The 22,071-nt window shown below is 34.2% G+C and overlaps 3 protein-coding genes across 3 annotated transcripts in view; 2 read left to right on the forward strand and 1 right to left on the reverse strand.

Annotated features, from left to right (window-relative positions):
* The first annotated feature begins 449 nt into the window (after positions 1-449).
* On the forward strand, positions 450-1,789 carry LOC120772370. Its single transcript, XM_040100984.1, has 3 exons — positions 450-1,164; positions 1,234-1,405; positions 1,483-1,789. Exons 1-3 carry the CDS (start codon positions 450-452, stop codon positions 1,664-1,666), a joined length of 1,071 nt encoding a protein of 356 aa, XP_039956918.1. The 3' UTR covers positions 1,667-1,789.
* A 3,102-nt stretch (positions 1,790-4,891) lies between these two features.
* Positions 4,892-7,641, forward strand: LOC120772444. Its single transcript, XM_040101107.1, has 3 exons — positions 4,892-5,104; positions 5,167-5,464; positions 7,298-7,641. The coding sequence occupies exons 1-3, from the start codon at positions 4,892-4,894 to the stop codon at positions 7,639-7,641; spliced, it is 855 nt and encodes a 284-aa protein (XP_039957041.1).
* A 3,017-nt stretch (positions 7,642-10,658) lies between these two features.
* The window catches only part of LOC120770494 (protein similar-like), a 68,518-nt gene continuing 57,105 nt past the window's right edge, over positions 10,659-22,071 (reverse strand). Inside the window, exon 6 of the mRNA XM_040098018.1 lies at positions 10,659-12,597. Coding sequence (XP_039953952.1) covers positions 11,893-12,597 — 705 coding nt within the window. The 3' untranslated portion in view covers positions 10,659-11,892. The remainder of the gene's footprint in view (positions 12,598-22,071) is intronic.

The raw sequence follows: 22,071 nt of genomic DNA on the forward strand, positions 1-22,071 counted from the left end.
TAGAGAGCCTGACCTATCTACACCCAAAGATAAACCATCAAAACTGGAAATATGTATAACTACTTATTCACGGTACATTACAATTTCGACAAATGCTTGGCATTATTAAAAAAAAAATAAATTTTTTTTTTTGTAAAACAAACTTTGTGTATTTCAAACATAAATATTTTCACGAATTTACCCAAACCACCTGCAACCGCCGCCAACACTGTGTCGGCCCAAGCTTAGCTTGAAGGTGCGCGTGAAGCATGAAAAGTCCGCAAATGTAGACATCGTCACCGTTTGCCACCTTTTTCTAACACAATTTCGACTTTATTATTACTTTTTCAATTGCCAACATTTAATCGTCACAGTTTATTTATGCTTTTGGTTCATATAAACAACGCGGTGTTGCATGCGACCGCCTTCAGATCGCTGCCAAACGTTTGCGAGACAACATCGCGGAGAGAATGTGTGCGAATTTCGACACGAGGCTTTGGTGGAGGGGCCACCAACGCACCAACAGTGTTTTGCTATTATTGCTGTTACTTTTGCAGCCAACGTTCATACAAACTTTGCATGAAATGCTGCACGAGAATAGTTTTGATTATTTAAGAATTAAGCGCAACAACAATTATGCAAATACAACGATTATGCCTGAACGCCAAGCATCCAGTGAAGACAGTGGAGTGGTGCATTACTTTCGGTTTCACGACTTTGAACCGCGTGCGCTGAGCAGCTACACTTGGAGCGCAACGACCAGCAGACCAACAGTGGAGGTGGAAAGAAAGTCAATTAACAGTGAGGAAAGTGCTAAGGCGTTCGGCAAAACTGTACCAGAAGTGCGCAAGCCGCGTGGTATACACTTTGAGGCGGACGGCAAGGATCTTGCCATCAATCTGGAGTTTATCATACCGTTCCTGCGTGTACCGATCGCGCGCAGTGTGCAAATCACACAGGCGGCTTTTCGTAAATTGGCCGATTTGAATTCGGATACATTGCTGCTCAGCAGTGGCTTCGCAATTGTGGGTGCTATTATTGCGGTGGTTTTAAAAGCCGTGACCACGCCTACGCTAGTTGGGTATGGTTATAAAAAAGCCACGCGTGCTGCCGACTTCATGGATGACTTGAATTTCGCCAGTTATGCGCCGGCGGCCGATCAGAGTGATACAGTGACGAAATCTAGTAAGTACTCTCAATTATATAAGGCATATTATTTGAAATATATGTATGTATATATTTCTCAATTTTCAGTTATCAAGGGACACGATATGCTAAATGCTTTGGAGCATAATCTATATGTAAACCATATGAATGTGAGCGTTTGCGCTCAGCGCGCGATCTGCAGTTATGTGCAACAAGCCACCACAGGCGTACGCGCAGGATTGGGTTCACCCACTGATCGCATAGTCGATGGGCTCATCAGGTTTGTTAAATGGCATGCTGCATACTAAACAAGTTTAACTATTTGACTAATCTTCTTTTTGTTTTTTTGGCGCTCAGTTTGGATCTGCTGCAGAACTATTTGAATGGCACCGCTTTGCAAAATGCTATAGACACGGGTCGTGCGCACGCTGACACTAGCTGTGAGCTCATGTATCGCGACTGTGAATGGCCGAAATTGCAAAATAAAGCTTGGGAAATAGCAAAAAAGTTTCTGGTTAGATATTTTGGTAAACAGCTGTAGTGGTTTCAGTGACAACACAATCGAGTTCTGTTTGTTGCGCTATGCTTGTCCAAGTAATGCTGAAAAGTTGATGTAATTTTTTTATAATCTTGAAATAGTATAAGATTTTTATACATGTTCTTCTACGAGTTTAAGTGCCAAAAATATATGTTTATTTATTTTTTACCTGAATTATTTCATAAATTAACTGTGTTTTTCCTGAAAGCGTCGTTAAGACTTCGTTAGTTTATTTTGCAGTATATTGACATACATACATATAAGGTTGTCAAATATCTCCCTTCTGCTTTTTTGCTCTTTATTCAATGCTTTATAAAAAGTGTTACAGTGATCGGTTTTAGTTCAAATATGCACCGTTTCGTTTGATAATCTGTTTCCATCTAGACGGCAACTTCATAATACCCCCTCGTAGAAGCCCCTCCTTATTTGCGAAAAACTCGTACGGCCACTTTTCACAAGCCTCTTTCGAGTTGAACTTTACACCAATAAGGGCGTTTGTCATGGACAGGAACAGGTGGTAATCACTTGGCGCTATATCTGGGCTATATTTTGGATGCGAGAAAGCCTCCCATCCGAGCTCCCGTAGCTTCTGACGAGTCATCAACGAAGTGTGTGGCCTGGCGTTGTCCTAGTGGAACAATTCGGGCATGCTTCAAGCGGTTCTGTTGTTCGCGGTAGATTGTAGAATTAAGCGTCTGGACATATGGGAGCAGCTCCTAGTGGATGTTTCCCTTTTAACGGTCCAGAAGGTTTTTTTGCGTCAAATGATGCGGCACCCGAACATCAAGTTTTTTTGTGTATCCAGCCTTCTGCAGATGATTTAAAATGGTTTGGTGACTAACTCCCATCTTCTGAGCGATGTCACGAGATGCCACATGCCAGTCTGACTCGTTGTTTTCCATGATTTGATCGGTATTCGGCGTCACAGATCTTCTGCTGGCTTATCCATGGTGTCATTTTCACCCGCTCTGAATCGTCGAAACCATTCCTCCGCAGGTCAAGGTGATAGAATACCATCTCCCAAAACACAGTTTGCCATAAGAATACTGGTTTCGAAGTATTTCTGTTTGTTCATACTTATGTGGGCAAAAACTAGTAAGACTTTTTTATATTTCGCGCGATAACCTAATCCTCGAAATATTTCTTTTTTCTAGGTTAGTATGACCGTCAGTGACATCATTCGGCACCAAGTTTCCAATACCGAAACGATCAAAATGTTGGAGACAACCTTCCGTGATAACGAGAACGAGCTGACGAAGAACCACATCCAGAACGTTCATTCAACTGATGATGAACACGTCAATAAAATAACAGAAAAGGTACTTAAGAATCGACGATTTGCAGTCAGAAATCTTACTGGCATCGTTGGATTATCGTAAGGATCACTGAAAATCAGTTTGAAAGATCATTTAAGCCTAAGAAAAGTGAAAGCACGATTGGTTTCAAAAGCACTCAATTTTTTCGAAAAACAGCGTTGTGTGAACGTCTGTGAAACAATGCTTTCCGACTACCAGGATGTCAGGAAACGTATTATTACTGGCGATGGGTCTTGAATCTATGTTTACGACTCGGAAACAGACGATCAATCGTCCGACAATCGTGGCAAGGTGAGCCAAAAAACAGGTCAAAACAGAACAAAAATCATGGTTATGTTGACAGTTTTCTTCGATTATCAAGGTGTGGTGCACTTCGAATTCCTTTCGACTGGCCAAACTGTCAACAAGAAATACTATTTGAGTGTTATGTGTCGTTTGCGCAAGGCTATTTGTAAAAAGTGACTGGAATTATGGGCCGACAACTCTTAGTTTTTGCATCCACCATCCCATAATGCATTGACTCCTCCTGAGTTTATCGTGTTTCAACTACCGTATTCGCCAGATTTCTCTCCGTGTGACTTCTGGCTATTCAGCAAACTCAAACGACCGCTCCGGGAATACCGTTTTAAGTCAATTGAAGAGATTAAACGCGAATCGCTACGCACATTGAAGGCTATTCCGCAAATTGACTTTAACAACTCATTCGAGGATTGGAAAAAAAAACGTTGGCACAGTTTATTAGGGTTAAGGGGATTACTTATTTGGGAACTACATAGATTTTGAAGAATAAATTGTATGGGTGAGCAGACAAGATAAAGTAATTTAGCACACAAAGGTAAATGGATTCGGAATACAATCAAAGTACTTGGCTGAGAACTGTTACCCCACCCGCCATATTCACCAGACTTAGTACTTTCCGATTACCATTTCTTTTCGTCGATGGAACACTTATTGACTGAGCAGCACTTCGATTTCTACACCGAAATCGAAAATTGGGTGTCTGAATGGTTTGCTTCAAAAGACGAACATATCTATTGGCATGTTATCCACAATTGTCAGAAAGGTGTTCTACATGTGTAAAAAGCAATATATGTATAATAATTTGATTAAATTTTGTTTTACTTTTCATTCAAAATTAGTATTCAGTTTTCACAAATCAACCAACATTTCATACCGGTACAATATAGATCATCTTCAGCCCCGATTCAACTATTCCCAAGACATTTTTCATTATTTTTAAATTATTTCCATAATGGACCTTCGACAGGCGCAAAGGTTTAGCATTTAGTAAATAATTTTTAATATCTACAAAGTATTTTTCGAAACTCATTATACATATTATGGTGCATACTTATTTAATTGTTTGTCTGTAAACGCATTATTCCTTCCTCTTTTCTATTTAAAGCTGACCTTGATGTCAACAAACTTTGCACAAGTCTTATGACATGCAAATTACTTTTATTTGTACATAGTCATGTCTTAATGCATTCATATCTAGATCAAGAGTTAAATCACTTCACGAAATCGTCACACACTTAGATGATTTACAAAACCTCGGCAAAAAAACTAGGCGCTAAATACATAACAAATAGGAATTAGCTCACCTCTTTAAAGAGCACACCACACATGTGCAAATAACTGCACTTAATATGGACCCATTACATGTGATTACCCGAATAAAGTAGTGCAAACGCAGATAACCAAAATTGTACAGTCCAATTAATGTGTGCTTCAGACGAGCAGCAGAGCATGTCACATATGTGTTGAAATGTAAAGCATTTCCTTACTTCGGCCTCATATATAACCAAATTCTTCCCGAAATTTGTTGTAGAAGCGCCTAGACCAACAATCGAGGCACACACGTGTTAAATTACGGTTTAACTCAAAATATATTCAAATATCTCTGGTGAATATGCTGCTAAATGCTTTAATAGTGGCGCTTTTGCCATTGGCTGCTTACGCAACGGACGCTGCCAATATTCTCCTACCGACCGAAGACAGTGGACCAAAAAGATTTTTCTCATTTCGTCCGCTCGGTGATGATGTGGCGATGGGACTGGATTTCGAGTTGCCTTTCCTTAAAGTGCCAATTAAGCGTTATGTAGACAAGTACGGCAACTCTCCGGTAATATTAATCACGTGAAATATTATGCTGCCAATGTATGCAGATTTTTGTATTATTTGCAGGCTATGGTGAACATCAATACAGCAGCTTTGATCACCAGTGGTCTAATGGCCGGTGGCAGCCTGATTGTGGCGCATCTTCTGAGTTCACTTCGTTTTCTCAAAGGACGTTCGGCTGAGGATGAAGAGACGACATATTTGGAAAATGGCATCAAAAAGACTGACAAGAAATTGTTTACTGATGAAGAAACAGTGAAAAGAGAGAAACGTTATGCTGATTCAAAAAATCATTTTTACGATGCCAAAAATCTTTTCGATCACTTCCGTTTAGTCTATAAAAACGACACTGGCGAGCGAATTGGTAAGATGATTTTGCTTTTCTGGGGGTTATGAGTAGCTCGTATGCAGAAGGGATCACTGAACCGTCATGTGGCCTTCTCGGCTGGCTTCCTTGTAGCGTAATCTGTAATTATATTTTATTTTACTACTGAGACCTTCTGATTCGGACTCTCAAGTCTTTGCTCGAAATGTATGGCATTCTATAGAAAAGTCGATCGACGTAATGCCTTTTACTCCGAGCACCTACATTTTTTTTTCAATTATTACCGAGCTGGTGCGCCAGACATCGAGTATCTATTGAATTTTTCAGTATGGCGCGCAAATTAGCTGAAACCAAATCCGGTTCAACTTAATTATACGCTGAACAGTTAAGTTTTCCACAAAGCCTGTAACACCCAGAAAGAAACTTCGGAGACCCTAAAAATTATATCTATAAATCGACCGTCATTTAAACTGAACTGAGACTATTTAACCATGTGCGTCCGTCTGTGTGCATATATGCTAAGTAGTACCTCATTTTTGAGATATCTGAAATTTTGCACACGTCCTTTTCTCCGCAAGAAACTGCTCATTTGTCGGAACCACCGATATTGGACTACTATAGCGTATAGCTGTCAAAGCTATCAAGAAATAACTGTCTCTTAGAATACATTGTAGTTATACTATATTACGAACAACCAGGAGTTGTACTGAAGGGTGATCCCTTTCCAGATTCCCTACTGTTTCAAGGAAAAAACACAAAACCTTCAAATTTAGCAAAGAATGTTTATTATTATTCGAAGGAACATTCTTTGGTATTTATTTTTTTAAGATTATCTCTTTGAAATGTTGACCGTGGCTACGTCTCAGATCGTACATCCATTGTGTGCAATTCTCGATTGCTCTTTCGAACATTTTGATTGGTAACTGGCGAATGACACGCGTGATGTTTTCTAAAATGCCTGAATCGAAGCGGGATTGTCCACTCAGACTTTAGATTTTACATATTTCCACAGAAAAATGTCTAACGGTTAAATATCACACGATCTTGGTGGCCAATCGACCGACCGCAACGAGAAATTATATTCTCTTCGAAGTATTCTCGCTATAAATCCATTGATTGATGATGCGATGTGCGGGAAGTGGCGCCGTCTTGTTGAAACCAAATGTCACAGAGGACACAAGCTTCAATTTCGGACATCAAAAAATCGGTTATCATGGCGCGATAACGGTCGCCATTGACGGTTACGTTCTCATCGGCATCATTTTTAACCATACCAACCCGTTGTTTTTTCTGGTTGAAATGGCAACTCTTGAATCTCTTCAGGATGCTATTTATCTCAAATGCGGCCCATTAGACCGGAAATGGGACTCATCGCTGAACAAAATTCGGCTCGAAAACTTGGGATCTTCTTGGAACTTTTCAAGACTCCATAGAGCGGAGCGATGTCTCTTGGGAAAGTCGGCTTCAGCTCTTGCATAAGCTGTATTTTTTACGCTTTCAATTGTGATTGCTTTAGTTACCAATTTGATCATAAAATGGCTTAATGATGGGTTGGTCCTCAGAACCCAACCGTAAACTCGCGGGTATGCCTACAATAATTAAATTTTTCCTAGCATATTGTAAACTATTCTCACAGATTTCAGTATTCAGCTTTAGAGAACGTAAGGTCTAATTTCCCATATACGAATGGCTAGATGCGTAGATTATATACTTAAATGGTTTATTCACGGCTCTTTTGTAAAAGGATTTGAGCCCACAACTCATATACAAATTTCCATACTCACCTAAATATTGATAATTAAAATATTAAAAAAGTTGTGTACAAATACTCTCAAATATATTTTTATACAACTACCGCTCTTCCTTCCACAGAGACCACACTACCAAGCCTCTTCGCACGCATCGAAGAGACATTTTTGGATAATAAAATCGACATCGGTGCTTGCGTGCAAAAAACCATTTGCCTGATGCTACAGGAATCCAGTCAAAAAGTGCGTCACGGACAGGCGACCAGCATGCAAAAAATCGTCGATGGTTTGACGAGCTTTTCGTGGGTGTTGGATGTGTTCGCGCCTTACGGCGAGTTGCGAAAAGCGATAAAGGCTGGCAAAACGCATGCGAGTACGAGTTGTGTGGTCGCCTATCCCACATGTCACTGGTCCAATCCGGCAAGTGAACTAACGCAGCTCTTAAGCAACCATGTGAAGTTTGCTTAGCGCTACATAACTTGAATTTTTTTTTTTTTTATAAATTATTTATTAACATTTTTATACTTACTTTTACTAAGTTCCACTTGAAATAAAAAGAATAATGAGTTTTTTTTATTACAATTTACGATTCAATTAATATTTATTTAGCATTAAACTCATAATTTTATATGCATTTATGTGTAGAATATTGCCAAAACAGAAATAATGATAAAAAAATAAGTGCGAATAAAATAAGAAAAAACTAAAAATTTGCTTGATTAAATGTTGACTAATGAATAAAAGAGTGAAAAAATTGCCACATAGTAATATGCCTTAAATAACAGTTAGCAGTAACAACTAAATTTGCAGAGTTTACAGTTTTTTGTATATTTTTATTTATTTTGAAGTTTTCTATTTCTAGAAAATATTAAAAATTTACTAATTCTTGGTTATAGTTTTGGTAATGAATGTAGGGGTTTTTTAAAAACATAAACGCTGAGAAAGTTTTTGGTTTTTTGTATGAAAAATTTAATTTTTTAATTACTTAGTATTTGTGTGTAAGCTTTACAACAATTTATCTTCTACTTGCGAGCGCCGCTCTTCACAAAAAATTTCCAACAATTTCTTGAAACTACTGCCAACGAAATTAAATCAATAAACCCACATATTTTTAGTGCGAAAAAAGTACTTTTGAAAACATGTGAACATCAAATACATACACATTTATATAAGTTCGAAAAAAATTTTAATTGAATGTAAATTGTAATTTTATTTTTAATAACTCTAATATACTATTATAACAAACGGTGCAAAAATTGTCTGATTTTTTTGTAAAAAACGAGCATTTCAAAGTAAATAAATGCGTCAAAACTGTTACAAAGCAAGAGAAAATCTAATTTCGGTACTGTACGAATAGAAAATATAGACTGTTATTTAACATAATTTGACGAACTTACAAAAACCTTCTCGGCGTTAAATGCTTTGTAGATTTCCAGAGCATATTTAAAATTAAAATAAATTGTTTTTGAGTATAACATTTTGTTAACTGTGAAAAATTCTTCCCCTCTGCTTTTATTAAAGTAATGCTTAAACATTTTTTATAATTATTTATGGTTTTTTTTTATATTTTTTATAACTAATAACTAGCACTTAACTTAGTTTACATATTTTTTTGTTTTATCATAGTTTTTGTGTGGTTTGAATTTTGAAGATTTTTGGTAGGTTGTCAAAATTGATATTTTTGAAAATTAAACCAAAAAAAAAAAACAATAATTATAATAAAAAAAATTAAAAAATAAATTTAAAAAAATTTAAAAAAATTAAAAAAAATCAAAAATAAGGAACAATTAAAAATTTAAAATTAAAATTATAAGAAAATAGCAACAACAAAATAATTAAAAAAAGGAAATAAAAAGAAAAATAATAAAAAATAAGATATTCAAAATAAAATAAAAAATAAAGCAAATATATAAAAAACTAAAAATAAATAAATAAAAGTAAAAATAGGAAAGGAACGAAATACTAAAAAAATATGAAATAAAAGAATAATTTATCAAAATAAAATAAAAACAGAAAGGCCATTAAAAATAGCGAAATGGAAAAAAGTATCAAAATTAACAAAATTTTAAATTAAAATAAAAAAATAACAAAATAATAAAAAATAAAATTAGTTATAAAATAAATAAAAATAAAAACAAAACAAACAAGTAACTAAATAGTTCTTGTACAGAGAATTCTGGAACAGAAATACTAAAATAAAAAATTTATAAAAATAAAATAAAAACAAAAATGCAATTAAAAATAACGAAATGGAAAAAAATATAAAAATTAACAGAATTTTAAATTAAAATAAAAAAATAACAAAATAGTAAAAAATAAAATTAGTTATAATATAAATAAAAATAAAACAAAACAAACAAGCAAACTAAATAGTATCTGTATATTAAGACTATTATGAAATAAATAAAAAATAAATATCGTAATAAAAATGCATTTAAAAATAACGATATGGAAAAAAGTGTACAAAAAAAATTAAAAGAATATTAATTTAAAACCATAAAAAAATTAAAAAGGAAACTAAACAAAGAAAGAATAAATTGTAACTGTTTATTAAGGTTTTATGGATCATTATTACTTTTGGTGTTTTTTTTTTTAAATATTGCTTTTAACGAAAAAATTGCCACATGTCAATAAAATGTAAAACTAAAAAGTATGAGATAAAACAAAAATAAAAATAACGAAATAGAAAAAATAATAAAAAAATAAAATTTAAAGAATATTGAAAAAAATAATGAAAATATTAAAATAAACAAGCAATAAAAATAAATAAGAAAAAAATATTTTGAAATAAAAATTAATAAAATAAAATTAAAAAATTATGAAATAAAAAAAAATTAAAATAAATATAATATAATAAAAATTAATAAAAATAAAATTAAAAAAAATTATGAAATAAAAAAATTAAATTTAATTAATGTTCGTAAAGTCTGTTTTGAACATTACTTTTTGAGTGGTTATTATAAAAAATGATTATTAAATATTTAAAAAATTTTAATTTTTTGCCACATGTCCAGGGTTTCTTTTTCAATTTATTTTTTTAATAATAATTTTTAGTAAAAAGTTTTATACACAAAAACTATGAAATTTTTTAAATTTGTTTTTAAAATTTTTTTGTTGTTAAATTTGTATTAACTTGTTTTTTTTTCAAAATTATACATGTTTGTACGTACTATATAAAGATTTGCACTTACATAACTAACCGCAATGTTTATTTCTGTTTTGGGCAGTAAAAAGTTAAGACTAACAAAGTTTTTAAATGTATATTTACTGTTGTTCTTTATTTTTTTGTTGTTTTTTTTTTCTTTCAGTTTTTTATTATAATTTTTTTATTGTTTTGCTGCTGACTCTACACAAATTCTTATTATTTTCATGTGGGTTCTTGATTCGTTTAAAACTTGTAAAGTTGTTGCTATAAGTATGTATGTGGCTGCTTGCTTACTTTTAATATTTCTCGAAAATTATAGTAAATTAAGAAAAAATCCAAAAACATTAAAATTTTGAACCTGAAAAGTGCAGTAATAACGCTCAACTTTTTAGGTTAATTCTTATCTGCCAGCACAAATGAAGCGCATTCAAGCAATTTCATCAAGAAAAAAAATATTTTCGAAATTTTTAAAACAATTAGTAACAAGTACTGTTGGAAACAATTTGATTTTCAAAGTAATTAAAATTTTTTTTTAATTTAACAAAATTTTTTTTTTTTTAATTTTTTTTAATTGTGGTTGTTTGTTTCATATCATTCAATTTCAAATTGTCTGGAAACATGTTCTAATGCTTCCATTTTACTGTTTTCGAAAATAAAATTGTTCCAAAAAATCGCTTCATTTATGCCAGCCAAATATTTTAGAACCGAAAAACTTTTCAAGCGTTTTTATCTTCCAATATTCAAAATTTTTTCGTGGCATAAGCTTTAAAAATTGTTCTATTCCAACTCAGTGGTCTGTGAACCTGTTTGCTGTTTTCAATAAGTGTGATTGTATTTCTGTATTTTCTATACTCTCTATTTCTCTCTATCTGAAATGAAATTAATTGCATTGTGTGTATGTTTGTTTGTAACTGTCCCGTAAGCAAATAAAATATTCGTAAAAAATATTCGTTCCCAAAATTTTCCACCCTTCCACGTCTTCCGTATTCCTTAAGCTTTTTATGCAAAGCCAAAAGCTCTAGCTTTCTATTCTTCAACAACAAATTATGGCCAAAAGTGGACTTGTACAGCTTTAACTGTACAACAAATCGAAATTTCAAAATTAATAAAGCAAATTTCGTTGCTTGTTTAGAATGTCCGTGACGAACGAATGCCATTCGTTTTTGTTTCCGTTTCCTTTCATTTCTCAATAGCGGTCTACTCCGTCACCGCCATCTTCCGTTCAGCCATCACTTGTAGTTTCCACAAGATATTTGTAAATTTCGCCTACAGTCCCCACGAAAACTTCCGAAATGATAGCTTTATTTACAGTTACGCCGTTAAAATTCGTTTTTTGCGCACGCCAATTGTTTCTGCCCACAACCTATACAATAATTTCCGCATTCCTCTACCCCTCACATATGTACGTGTGTAAATGCATTGAATTTGTTATAAAGCTCTTTCTTAACCCCCAACATAACGTCCCTATTTCGTCTGCCTTGTCATCGTATCTTCGCCGATTTCGTCTTTGTCGTGTGTAAATGTTTGGTTCGTATTTTCTGCGTAGTTTTAGTAGCGCTCATGTGCACCGCTGACTAAGCCATCTCGTGGCTCCAGTTATTGAGCACATGATCGATTTCAGTTGGTCCCAACAAGGGCTCGGTAGGCACAGCGTAATCATCATTACATAAATCCATTATAAACGGTTCCATTAGTGGATTCATATTATCGATGTAAGATGTCAGCGAACCCTTACGACCGCCAGAAGGCTTATTGGTCTTACTCTCGCCTAAACTGGCAATACCGTTGCCTGTAGCAGCTGTTTGCTGTTGTTGTTTCGCTTGTGCCTCACCGAGCAAAGCACGTTGCTTAGCTGCTTTGTTGTTCAAGCATTTCATTAAAAGCATATCCTTGGTGGCGGCCGAGCAACCGCTTGTCGACGATTTGAAATGTGGGCTGCTAGGTTGTTCCAATTGTAGCTTAATCGGTGAGGCGGCTTCAATCATGCTAATGTCATCTATGCCGCTGTCCGAATTGGATTCAGTGTCGGTCGGTGTAAGGCCAGGTGGGCTTACTTCGCAGCTGCTGCTGCCAATAGAACTTTCGCTACTGCTAGCCGGTCCGAATGGTGGTGATGGCAACACACCGGGTCCGCCAATCATAGGATTGTGACGGTAGTTGCGTAACAAAGCGGCCGTCGATGTCTGACAATGCAAGGGTTTGATGAGTGATGGCGAATGGGCCGCCAGTGGTGGCGATGGTGCTTGATCCAAGGAGTCTTCATCCATGAGCATGCCGCTCTGTTTGGTATAGGTGGGTATTGTGTGAATATGGTATTAAGAAAGAGAAGAAATAAGAATAATAAATTAGTTATTTAGTTTTTAAAACGTTTGGAATGTAGTTTTTAAAGTCGTTGAAGAATTGGTGTTCAAACACCGCACAAGTTCAAAATTACTTTTTTGGAACTTAAAAAGGGAGATAAAATTGAAACTATTTGTTATTCTGTGTAATGTTCAAATATCTAGTACCGTTATTAGTAGAAATTTATGTAGAGTATAGTTGTATTTAAAACGTCTGTAATGCTTTAATATTTTAAGTTCTGGACTTGTGCGGTTTTGGCTGAACAACAAATTCTTTTTCGACTTTAATTAGAAATATGATAGCGTTTCCCTAATAATAGTACTATTTCCTAAATTTTTTATAATAATTTACCGTTTTTATAGTAATTTAGCGTTGCAATGGTCATAAGTTAACGTTAGAGAATTTTTCCAAAAAAAAAAATATTTTCTTTTTAATAATTTTGTATATGGATCGATTTTTGTTTAACATGCTTGTATAAAATACTCGATATAGGTTTGCGCAAACTTTTTGTTTTAATATAAAATAATAATTTTTATAAAAATATTTTATAAAAAAATTTATAAAAAATACAAACTTAACCTAAGTGTATTTATAATTTCTGTTTTTATTTTTTATAAACTAATTTTGTCAAAGTAGTTCTTTATTTAACAAATTATTGATATTAACATACAATACAATATATACAATATATTTTTAATTGTAGCTTATTTTTGTTGCATGTTTTTAAATTTGCATACATATTTTTTGTTTGTTAACCTTTTCAGCTGATTATCAGCTGAGTTCTCTTAAAATAGTTTGTCGAAGTACGTTTACTTTTTCACCAATAATATAATTTTTTTAAACATGATTTGATTAATATTATAATATAATATTGTGGAGTTGCCACCTGAGTTGATACATTTTAAAAATTAAAACTATATTTAAAATTTTAAAAAATTATAAATCCTTAAGTTATTTCAAGGCTCAAAATTTAAATATAAGTTGCAATAGGATGACCACCTAGCCATAGATACGATAAGATAAATAGTGAGGATTACACCTAGACTTAAGGTCTATTGTGCCCTCTCCCAAGTCACCACGAACCACCTAGCCCCAGCATATTGATAAATATCAATATACAACTAGGTGCTAGTGAGGCGATGTGATTCTTATGTGGAAACATGGATCCAAAAGCCTTTATCCTGCTGTGTAGTTAATTAGCAGGTCTTCTAGAGTTTCAGGATCTATGTCGCAGAACCGGCAACTTGCACAAGAAGCTAGGCCCATGTTATATAACTGCTTCATCAGCTTGCAAAGCCGCTGTAGAATTAGGCAAATAGCTTGAGTTTGTGCCTAGGAAGGTTGATTACTTTAAACCTACTACACCTATTAGCGACTTGGCACGGCGCACGCCTGGGGTTGTTACCAATACGTCTCTCTGCCTACTCCTTCTCCTTGCGGAGCCATTAACCATAACTAAGTGGTAAGTTCTAGGACTAGAGTTCAATTATAAATTGGAACAGGGTTGCCAACTGACCTTAGTAATTAAATTGATTTAAAACAAAATTAAAAACAAACGGCATATTTATGAAATGTTTGCTCCACAAAAGGTTGTTACCGACGAAAACATCAAAAAAGGCTACAAAATAATTTTGGTTAACCGTAATGTGAAGTTGTTGCAGATAGTAGGCAACAGTGGATAATATATCTACTGAATGTCTACATCATATCTTTCACGAGTATTCAGGTATAAGAAAGATCTGTGCAAAGTGGGTGCCACACGAGCTCATTTCTGAACAAAAACAACGACGAGTTGCTGATTAGGAGCAGTGATTGGCAAAATTCAAGCATAATAAATCCGAGTTTTTGCAACGTTATGTGACAATGGATGTAGTGTGACTCCATCATTTCACCCCGAAGTCCAATTCAGAGTCATTCGAGTGAACTGCATACGAAAAAAAAATAAAGTTATGGCGTCTGTATTCTGTAATGCGAATGGAATAATTTTTATTAGCTACCTTAAAAAAGGACCATCAACAACGACCATTACATAGCGTTATGGGATCATTTGAAGGACGAATTCGCCGAAAACGGCTGCATTTGAACAAGAAGAAACAAGAACAAGAAAGTGCTGTTTACCAAGACTTGTGAATGGCGTCACAAGTTAACGAAAACGATGGCAAAAATCCATGAATTGGGCTTCGAATTGCTTACGCATCCCCCCTATTCTCCAGGTCCTGGTCCCAGTTCTCAAAAGAATGCTCGCTGGGAAGAAATTTTCGTCAAATGAAAAGAGTGTCCCGAAACTGAGGCCTATTTCGAAGCAAAGCACAAAATTGTACTACAAAAATGGTTTCGAAAATGGTGTATCACCCTTGAAAGGAACCATATTGAATAAAAAAAAAAAACGAATTTTGCCAAAAAAAATGTGTTTTACTATGGTAGGCCGGAGCTTTTCAATTAACCTTTTATACCAAAGAATATGCATGTGGGTTACTTTCGAGAAAATCTGAAGAAAACTTTGCTTTTGAATTTTGAATTGTCGATGAATTATTTCTTTAAGTTTTGTTTTGCAGAGTTTAAGATTTTTTTTAATTTATTTAATTTCCATAAATTCATTTAGTAGCAGAGTAATAATTAAAAACAATAAAAATTGAGTTTATGAATCTATGTACATATGTATGTATATACATATATACTTATGATGAAGCAATACTTATTTAAAACAACAAAGACCTTTTAAAAAATTTAAGAAATTGCGTTTCCCCACAAAATCTGTAAATTAACATATTTCAAAAAAATATGAAAAATTAAAATTTTCGCTTGCGCAGCAACTTATTTAATTCACTCTAAACTAAATAACCAATAAACTTAGAAACCACTGAAATATTTTATTATCTAATCAAGGTTCAAAGATTATCATTGAGTAGCAGCACTAAGCAATGACTTAAGATTATTCCAGATGCAGACAATGGCACATAACTGCAAAATCATAACTCACATATGTACTTGTATATTTGTATATGTGACCTGGTCTACGGAAAGGGGGCTTAGGTATCAAAAAAAAGGAGAACAATTAATGAGATAACGAGAAACTGACGAATCTTTTTAACAGCTTTTCCCAGAAAACTGGTTTTCGCACGTTAGCTCCCTTTTCGTAGACCAGGTCACGTATATTAAAGTGTCCATTATTTCCAAGTTGATTTTCTTTTTGCTCCTAAGAACCTATATTTTTAATTTAAACCAAATCTACATCATTTTTCTTTCCGCATGCATTTATGAAGGGACTTTTTTTTATTTTCTGCAATAAATTTTTATGTCCAAAGCAAATGAGCCTACAAATTTCAAAACAGGACTTTCTAGTAAAATATTTAGCACAAAAAAAAATTTTTAGTTTTTTCATATAAGCACAATTTTAAAATTCTTACGTAGTTAAAGCTAAGCTTCAAATGTATATTCAAATAGTACACCATGTCGTATGAGCAACACAGTATGTATTTATAAACCAGCTGTATGACTGCTCAGGCATTTGGTGTATAACTTTAACTGCGTGTAACTTTTAAAAGAAAACCTTACGAAAAAATCACGCACACCTTTTTTGTAAAGCATAAACTTGTGCATTAGATTGTCAGGTTATCAAAATTGCACTTTAAGGAAAAATATCCAAGATTCGCATGTCAAAAGCACAGGAAAAGTAAAATGAATTAATAAGTTAAATAAAAAAAACAAATTTCAGACAAAAACTGAAACTTCAGTGGATGAAAAATAAAAAAATTAACTGCGGAAATAACGGACACCCTAATAAAATACATATAGATGTCTATGCAATTAATAAAAATCGCAACTGTCTGATTATATTTTCATACAAAGGCAGCTGTAATTAGAAATCAAGATAATTCGTACATATATATATTTATATGTATATATGTATGTAGCGGTATGTACGTGCGTACGAATGCATGCAAAAATGTATATACACATACTGATTAAATGAATTTTATAAATAAATAAGAAGGCTGGTCTTATATAAGAAGAAGCACACTTTGATAGCGAATATGATCTAATTATAGTTGAATGTGCTCAATCATAATAAAATATGTTTACAGTTAAGGAAAAACAGCAAACTCATAAAAAACTGAAAAATAAAAATATTTGCGCACACAAATACACACAAACCATATATACATGAATATTTGTATTTAGCATAATGGTGGTATAACGAGAAAATCTTTATAGCCCACTTCGTTTAAATTATTTTCATTGACTTTTTGCTCTGTGAACATACATATTATACAGAAGAGATAGAAAAAGCATGCATACTATATATTTAATATACATACAAATATAATGGATGTACATACATATATATTATAGATATATACATTGCTGTTTTGAGCTTTTTATGTATTTATTTAGTTATTTTTTTGCGTGATAGGCAACTGTTTCCAGCAAAAAGCTTCACGCTAGAGCTTTTACTAGCACCAGCGACACGTGCAACAACAACCTCAAAGCACAGCGGTCTTTGACCCTATCGCACACATACACACACACACATATAAATACATATGTTTGCATGTTGTTTTGACGCCCTGCCATAGCAGCACGGAAAATGAAAGTGAAAACGGCACTCTTGCGCCGTGTTGTTGCAGGTCGTTAATACACATGCAGGCAAGCAAGCAATACAGCAATGCTCTCATACCCAAGTGCACGCGAGTGGCGCCACTGCTCGGCATGATTTTACAGCACTTTCGACTGACTCAATAAAATGTGCCTTCTCCTCACGCAAAGTGCTTTTAATTAAATAATATTTTTTTGTGTTGGTATTTGATTTTGTCATTCATGGTTTCTATCTTTCTATCAATTAAAGTATGTGGGAAACATTTATTTCCTTGTGATTTAAGCAGCCAACGCACGCACTTTTAGTAGTCTACTTTAAGGCGCTTTAACTTACGTGGGCAATAAGTGCTCGAACGCTTTTAATGGAACATTCCTGTTGTCTTTATAATAATTTTGTAGCATATTACCGTTATGTAAGCCAAAGCATTTGCGGCGCCTGTTGGTGAAGCGGCGGAGGGTAGCGAGGCTCGCCAGTTGGCAGGCGGCTTTTACACAAAAAAGCTGTGATAAATGAGCTCATTTGTATGCGTATGAAATATTTAACTTCCTGACATTAGAAAGCGTAGAATATGATACAAACAATGCGTAAACACATGCGTGTTTATCATAAAGCAAATAAACATCATATTTGGTTTGCCGGTTATTGACCGTTACAAAGGTAGGGGTATTATCAAGTAAAAAAGCTGTATTAATTTCATAACGGCATTTATCAACAATTTTATTGTGGTTGAGAGAGTATATACGCGCATATACATATATGTAAATATGTACTAAAAAAATATAATTAAATTCGCGTTTTCCCGCTGAAGCATATCTGTGGAATATTTTTGGTTGGGCTGTGTGGGCTGTAATAACACATGCAAAGTGGGGGCACATTTAGGCCGATTAGAACCATCGTAACAACGCTTGACCTCACGTTATCTGCATATTTCGCTGGCAGGAAAATGTTCATGTGAGTGACTGACAATTTCCATATTTATCTAGACATGTCAGACACGTCACAAATGGTTCGTTTCTAACATTTCATTGTCTATGGTGAGGAAAGAAGCAATTAAGTTCTTTAATACGCCTTTTTTTACATAAAGCGAGGTCAATTTAACAATTTTTTCTCTATTCCAGCAAAAGAAAAAAATAATAAATTTGTAGGAAAAATGTATCGAGTTTAAAAGAAAATATATATTCAGTTCCTCATAACTGGATAACCATCGTCGCAAGGAGTGACAAAAGCATGTGCTTAAGGGGGTATTCTACTCTAGAATTTTGAAAAATTCGATTTTTTTCACATATTTAAAGTTTAGACCCTTAAGAACATATCCTCCAAAGAATTTTCAAAAATTAAGATTATTTTAAGAGCTACAGTCAGTATTAAGAATTTCTTTTGATTTTTTTTTTCAGACCACCATGAGAGTCAGGATCAATGTAACCAGGATGCGCCATTTTTTTACAACTGTCTCTCCCCCGCCCTCTAATTATTTTAATTTTTAATATTTTTTTGTAACATTTTTTTTTCTGTATTCTTAAGATATCAATAAAAACACCATAAAAAATGAATAGTAAAAATATTAATTGCCTTTTTTTTAAGACACTTACAAATATTACATGAAATTCATGCTTCTAGAGTAGAATACCCCCTTAAAATACCTATAATTTTACAACATTCGGTTTGTTTTTATGTTAGTACCTGCCGACGACGGCCTTAAGCCTCTGCCGTGCTGTCGGTCTGGCATTCGGACGCAGTGCGACTCCACATTGAACTGAATTTCCAATTCTACCTGCCTTTAGGTTTAAACCAAAGCCGCCACGAATCTCACCAAAGAGCCAAACCCAATGAACAGATTGGAGCAAAGTTCAAGGACTAACTGCTTCCCATGGTACCAGATTTTAGTCTCCGGTCAGGCCTTGTAACTTTTGCTACTACCGTTTAAGCAACCATCAAACTCAATGGCTGGTGATATTTGTCGCTTGAGTTTCAAATGTCTTTTCATTGGAAGGAAACTTATTCATAGTCTATAATATCAGTTCAAGCTGAGTATTATAGCACTATTTCTGATAAGACTACGCTGATATTTCGAGGCAAGTCACTATATTCTTACAGTTAGAAGCTGAAACTCAGAACTCAGTGTGAGCCAATGTTAGCCAAAAGTGATGTAACAGCAATTAGTCCATTAGTTTTCGATGAGCCACCGGGAACCAGACGGCGCCGTAACAACTGTCGCAAAACCACAAAAATTTATAAAAATTTAAAAAATCGGGAGCTCTAAAAGCATCCTTTTCTGGACACATTTTATGAAATCTTGTCATTTATCAGAGATAATTTGAACAAAGTACAATCAAAGTATTGTCCGGGGCCGGTCATTGGACCGTTATGTCCGGTTATAAGAACTGGTTTGTATGAAAATATGACTGAAAATGTTATCTTCGTGAAATTCGTCCACTTATGAGAGCGATTTTGTCCGATTCCGTATTGGAAATATTTTTTGTAAATATAATTTGTAGCCAAAAGCAAGATAGAATATCGCAAAGGAACACAAAAAATGTTTTTATTTCCGCATCAACTAACAACAGTTCTTTTCTAAGTTATTGCATATTGGAAAGATTGCTTAAAATTGTATCGGCCTTGATTTAGCATTATGAATGGTATTGAATTGGCAGCTGTAATAGCACAAAATACATTTTTTTGTGGTTTTATTTCCATTCTCAAAAGTGAAAATATTTTTAGGAGATATTGCTGGGACTTGAGGGCGCAATGAAAACTACATCAACAAAAGCTGATGATTACGGCATCCATTTCATGCCTTTAGGTCATTGGAACCAGACTCGGTGTCATTGCGGACATGTAATTATACTAGAACTTGTTAATGAACTCGATCTAAATTGGCAATTGAGTTACATGAGGAACGTTTTCAGAGAAGAATGGACCATTGGACCGATAGTTAAACCGTGAAGACTAAATATTCACCGACGGATCAAGGGTACACATAGGAACAGTGTCGGGTTTCTTCTGTAATAATCCATAAACAGAATGTAGCTTTAAACTAAATTTTTACAATACAGTCTTTCAGGCTAAGATTGATGACATAACAGAAGGTGCCAAGTATGACTCTGCTATAACCAGCAAGTGCATTAATCATCTAGTCGACAGCCCAGCGCCTATACTTACCATGGAATCACTACGTTAGCTAACGAAAGGAGCCAATAACTAGATTCTCAGTGGGTAACTCGTTAAAAATCATCTGGGTACCCAGTCATATAGGAATAGAAGGAAAAGAAAAGACAGATGAGTTGACTCGCTTGGTGACAGCCAGGAACGCAGTTTCTTTAAGCTGCCCTAGACCATTTAGCTCCTTCGAGGGTAGCGCGAAGCAATCGACCCTGAAGGAACACCGCAGATTTTGGAACACTGACAACACAAGACATAACTGAAAATTATTTTGCGGTAGTGTTGATGATGAACAGACCAAAAAACTCTTAAATCTAGGCAAAAGGGAACATATGTACTTACATTGTAGGGGTCACCTACCATTAAGATCTATTATAGTTTTAACTAAACTCTTTAACATTTTAAAAGAAAATTCCAAATTTAAAAAATCTATTTATCTGTCAATCACCTACTAAGAACCATTTGAAGCTTTAGCACTCGCAAAACCAAGCATTGGATTGCGCAAGGACACTAAATGTGAAGGAATGCTAAAAGACAGCACAAAGCTGTATGTACATATGTGCATTGTAAATGCATGTGTCAAAACTTGTTTGATAATACTTTTATAAATGTGGCACGTGCTGCGCAAAACTTTTCCTCTTACGCGAACATAATTGAAACGCTTGCAAAGCACGCGTCGCAAACCAAATTGAATGCAAGCGAAATACGGCTAAAGGAAAGAAAAGAAAAGTTAAATGTACATATGTACGTGACGGCGCAATGACAAATCCAGAAAGCGTAAGAATTTCACAGAAAGCAAAATCTTTGCGATAAAGCTGAGCTATTGTGGAAATTACTTACATATGCGCTAACATACATACATACATACATATATGCTATATATGTAACCTATGTGTGTTAATTCCAACATATTGGGAAGGCCTGACGGTAGATAAAAAAAATGTACCCGGGTTTATATTTGTCATACCAGCAGCTTGTTATAATGTCTTCTATGCACTGAGTGCTGGCACTTTCATCAAAGTCTTTATCAAGAAACTTGACACAAATGTGACAAATAACGCTACCCTCATTACTCACATAACGGTTTGATGTAATATCGAGTTGCGGAATTTCTGATTGCTTTAGTTTGTATGTAAATTACATGACGCGGGTCTATTTAATTCACAGAACTATTACCATGGAAATGGCAGCCTCTTATTTCAAGTAAAATCCGATTTCAATAAAAGTGGCCTGTAGGAAAACTATCGTCATCTAAAGTGCAAAATAACGTAGCATCACTTTTCATAAGTTGACAGGCGAAGGAAATACGATGTAATAGAAACCACTCATATTGAAACAAAGTTTGAGTTTTGGTTAAAAAATGGTTATATGTTGGTTATATCTGACAGCGGAAGCTGAAAATTTTATGCTAAGTATGTATATGTAACATAACGTTGTGAATCGTAAGCAATAAAAAAATACAATTTCCATTTTTTTTGTTTATACGTTTCTAAATGGTTCAAAACTAAATTAATTTCGTTAAATTTTTGAAGAAACTAATGTGGGAACGAAAGATACTCATAAATCGCTAAAGGAAGGCAAATTATTTAGAGTAGTCAATAACATCAAATAGGTATGAAAATGAAAGTTGTAAAAAAACTGTGAATTCTATAATATA

This window comes from Bactrocera tryoni, chromosome 1, assembly GCF_016617805.1.
Source record: "Bactrocera tryoni isolate S06 chromosome 1, CSIRO_BtryS06_freeze2, whole genome shotgun sequence".
NCBI lineage: Eukaryota > Metazoa > Arthropoda > Insecta > Diptera > Tephritidae > Bactrocera > Bactrocera tryoni.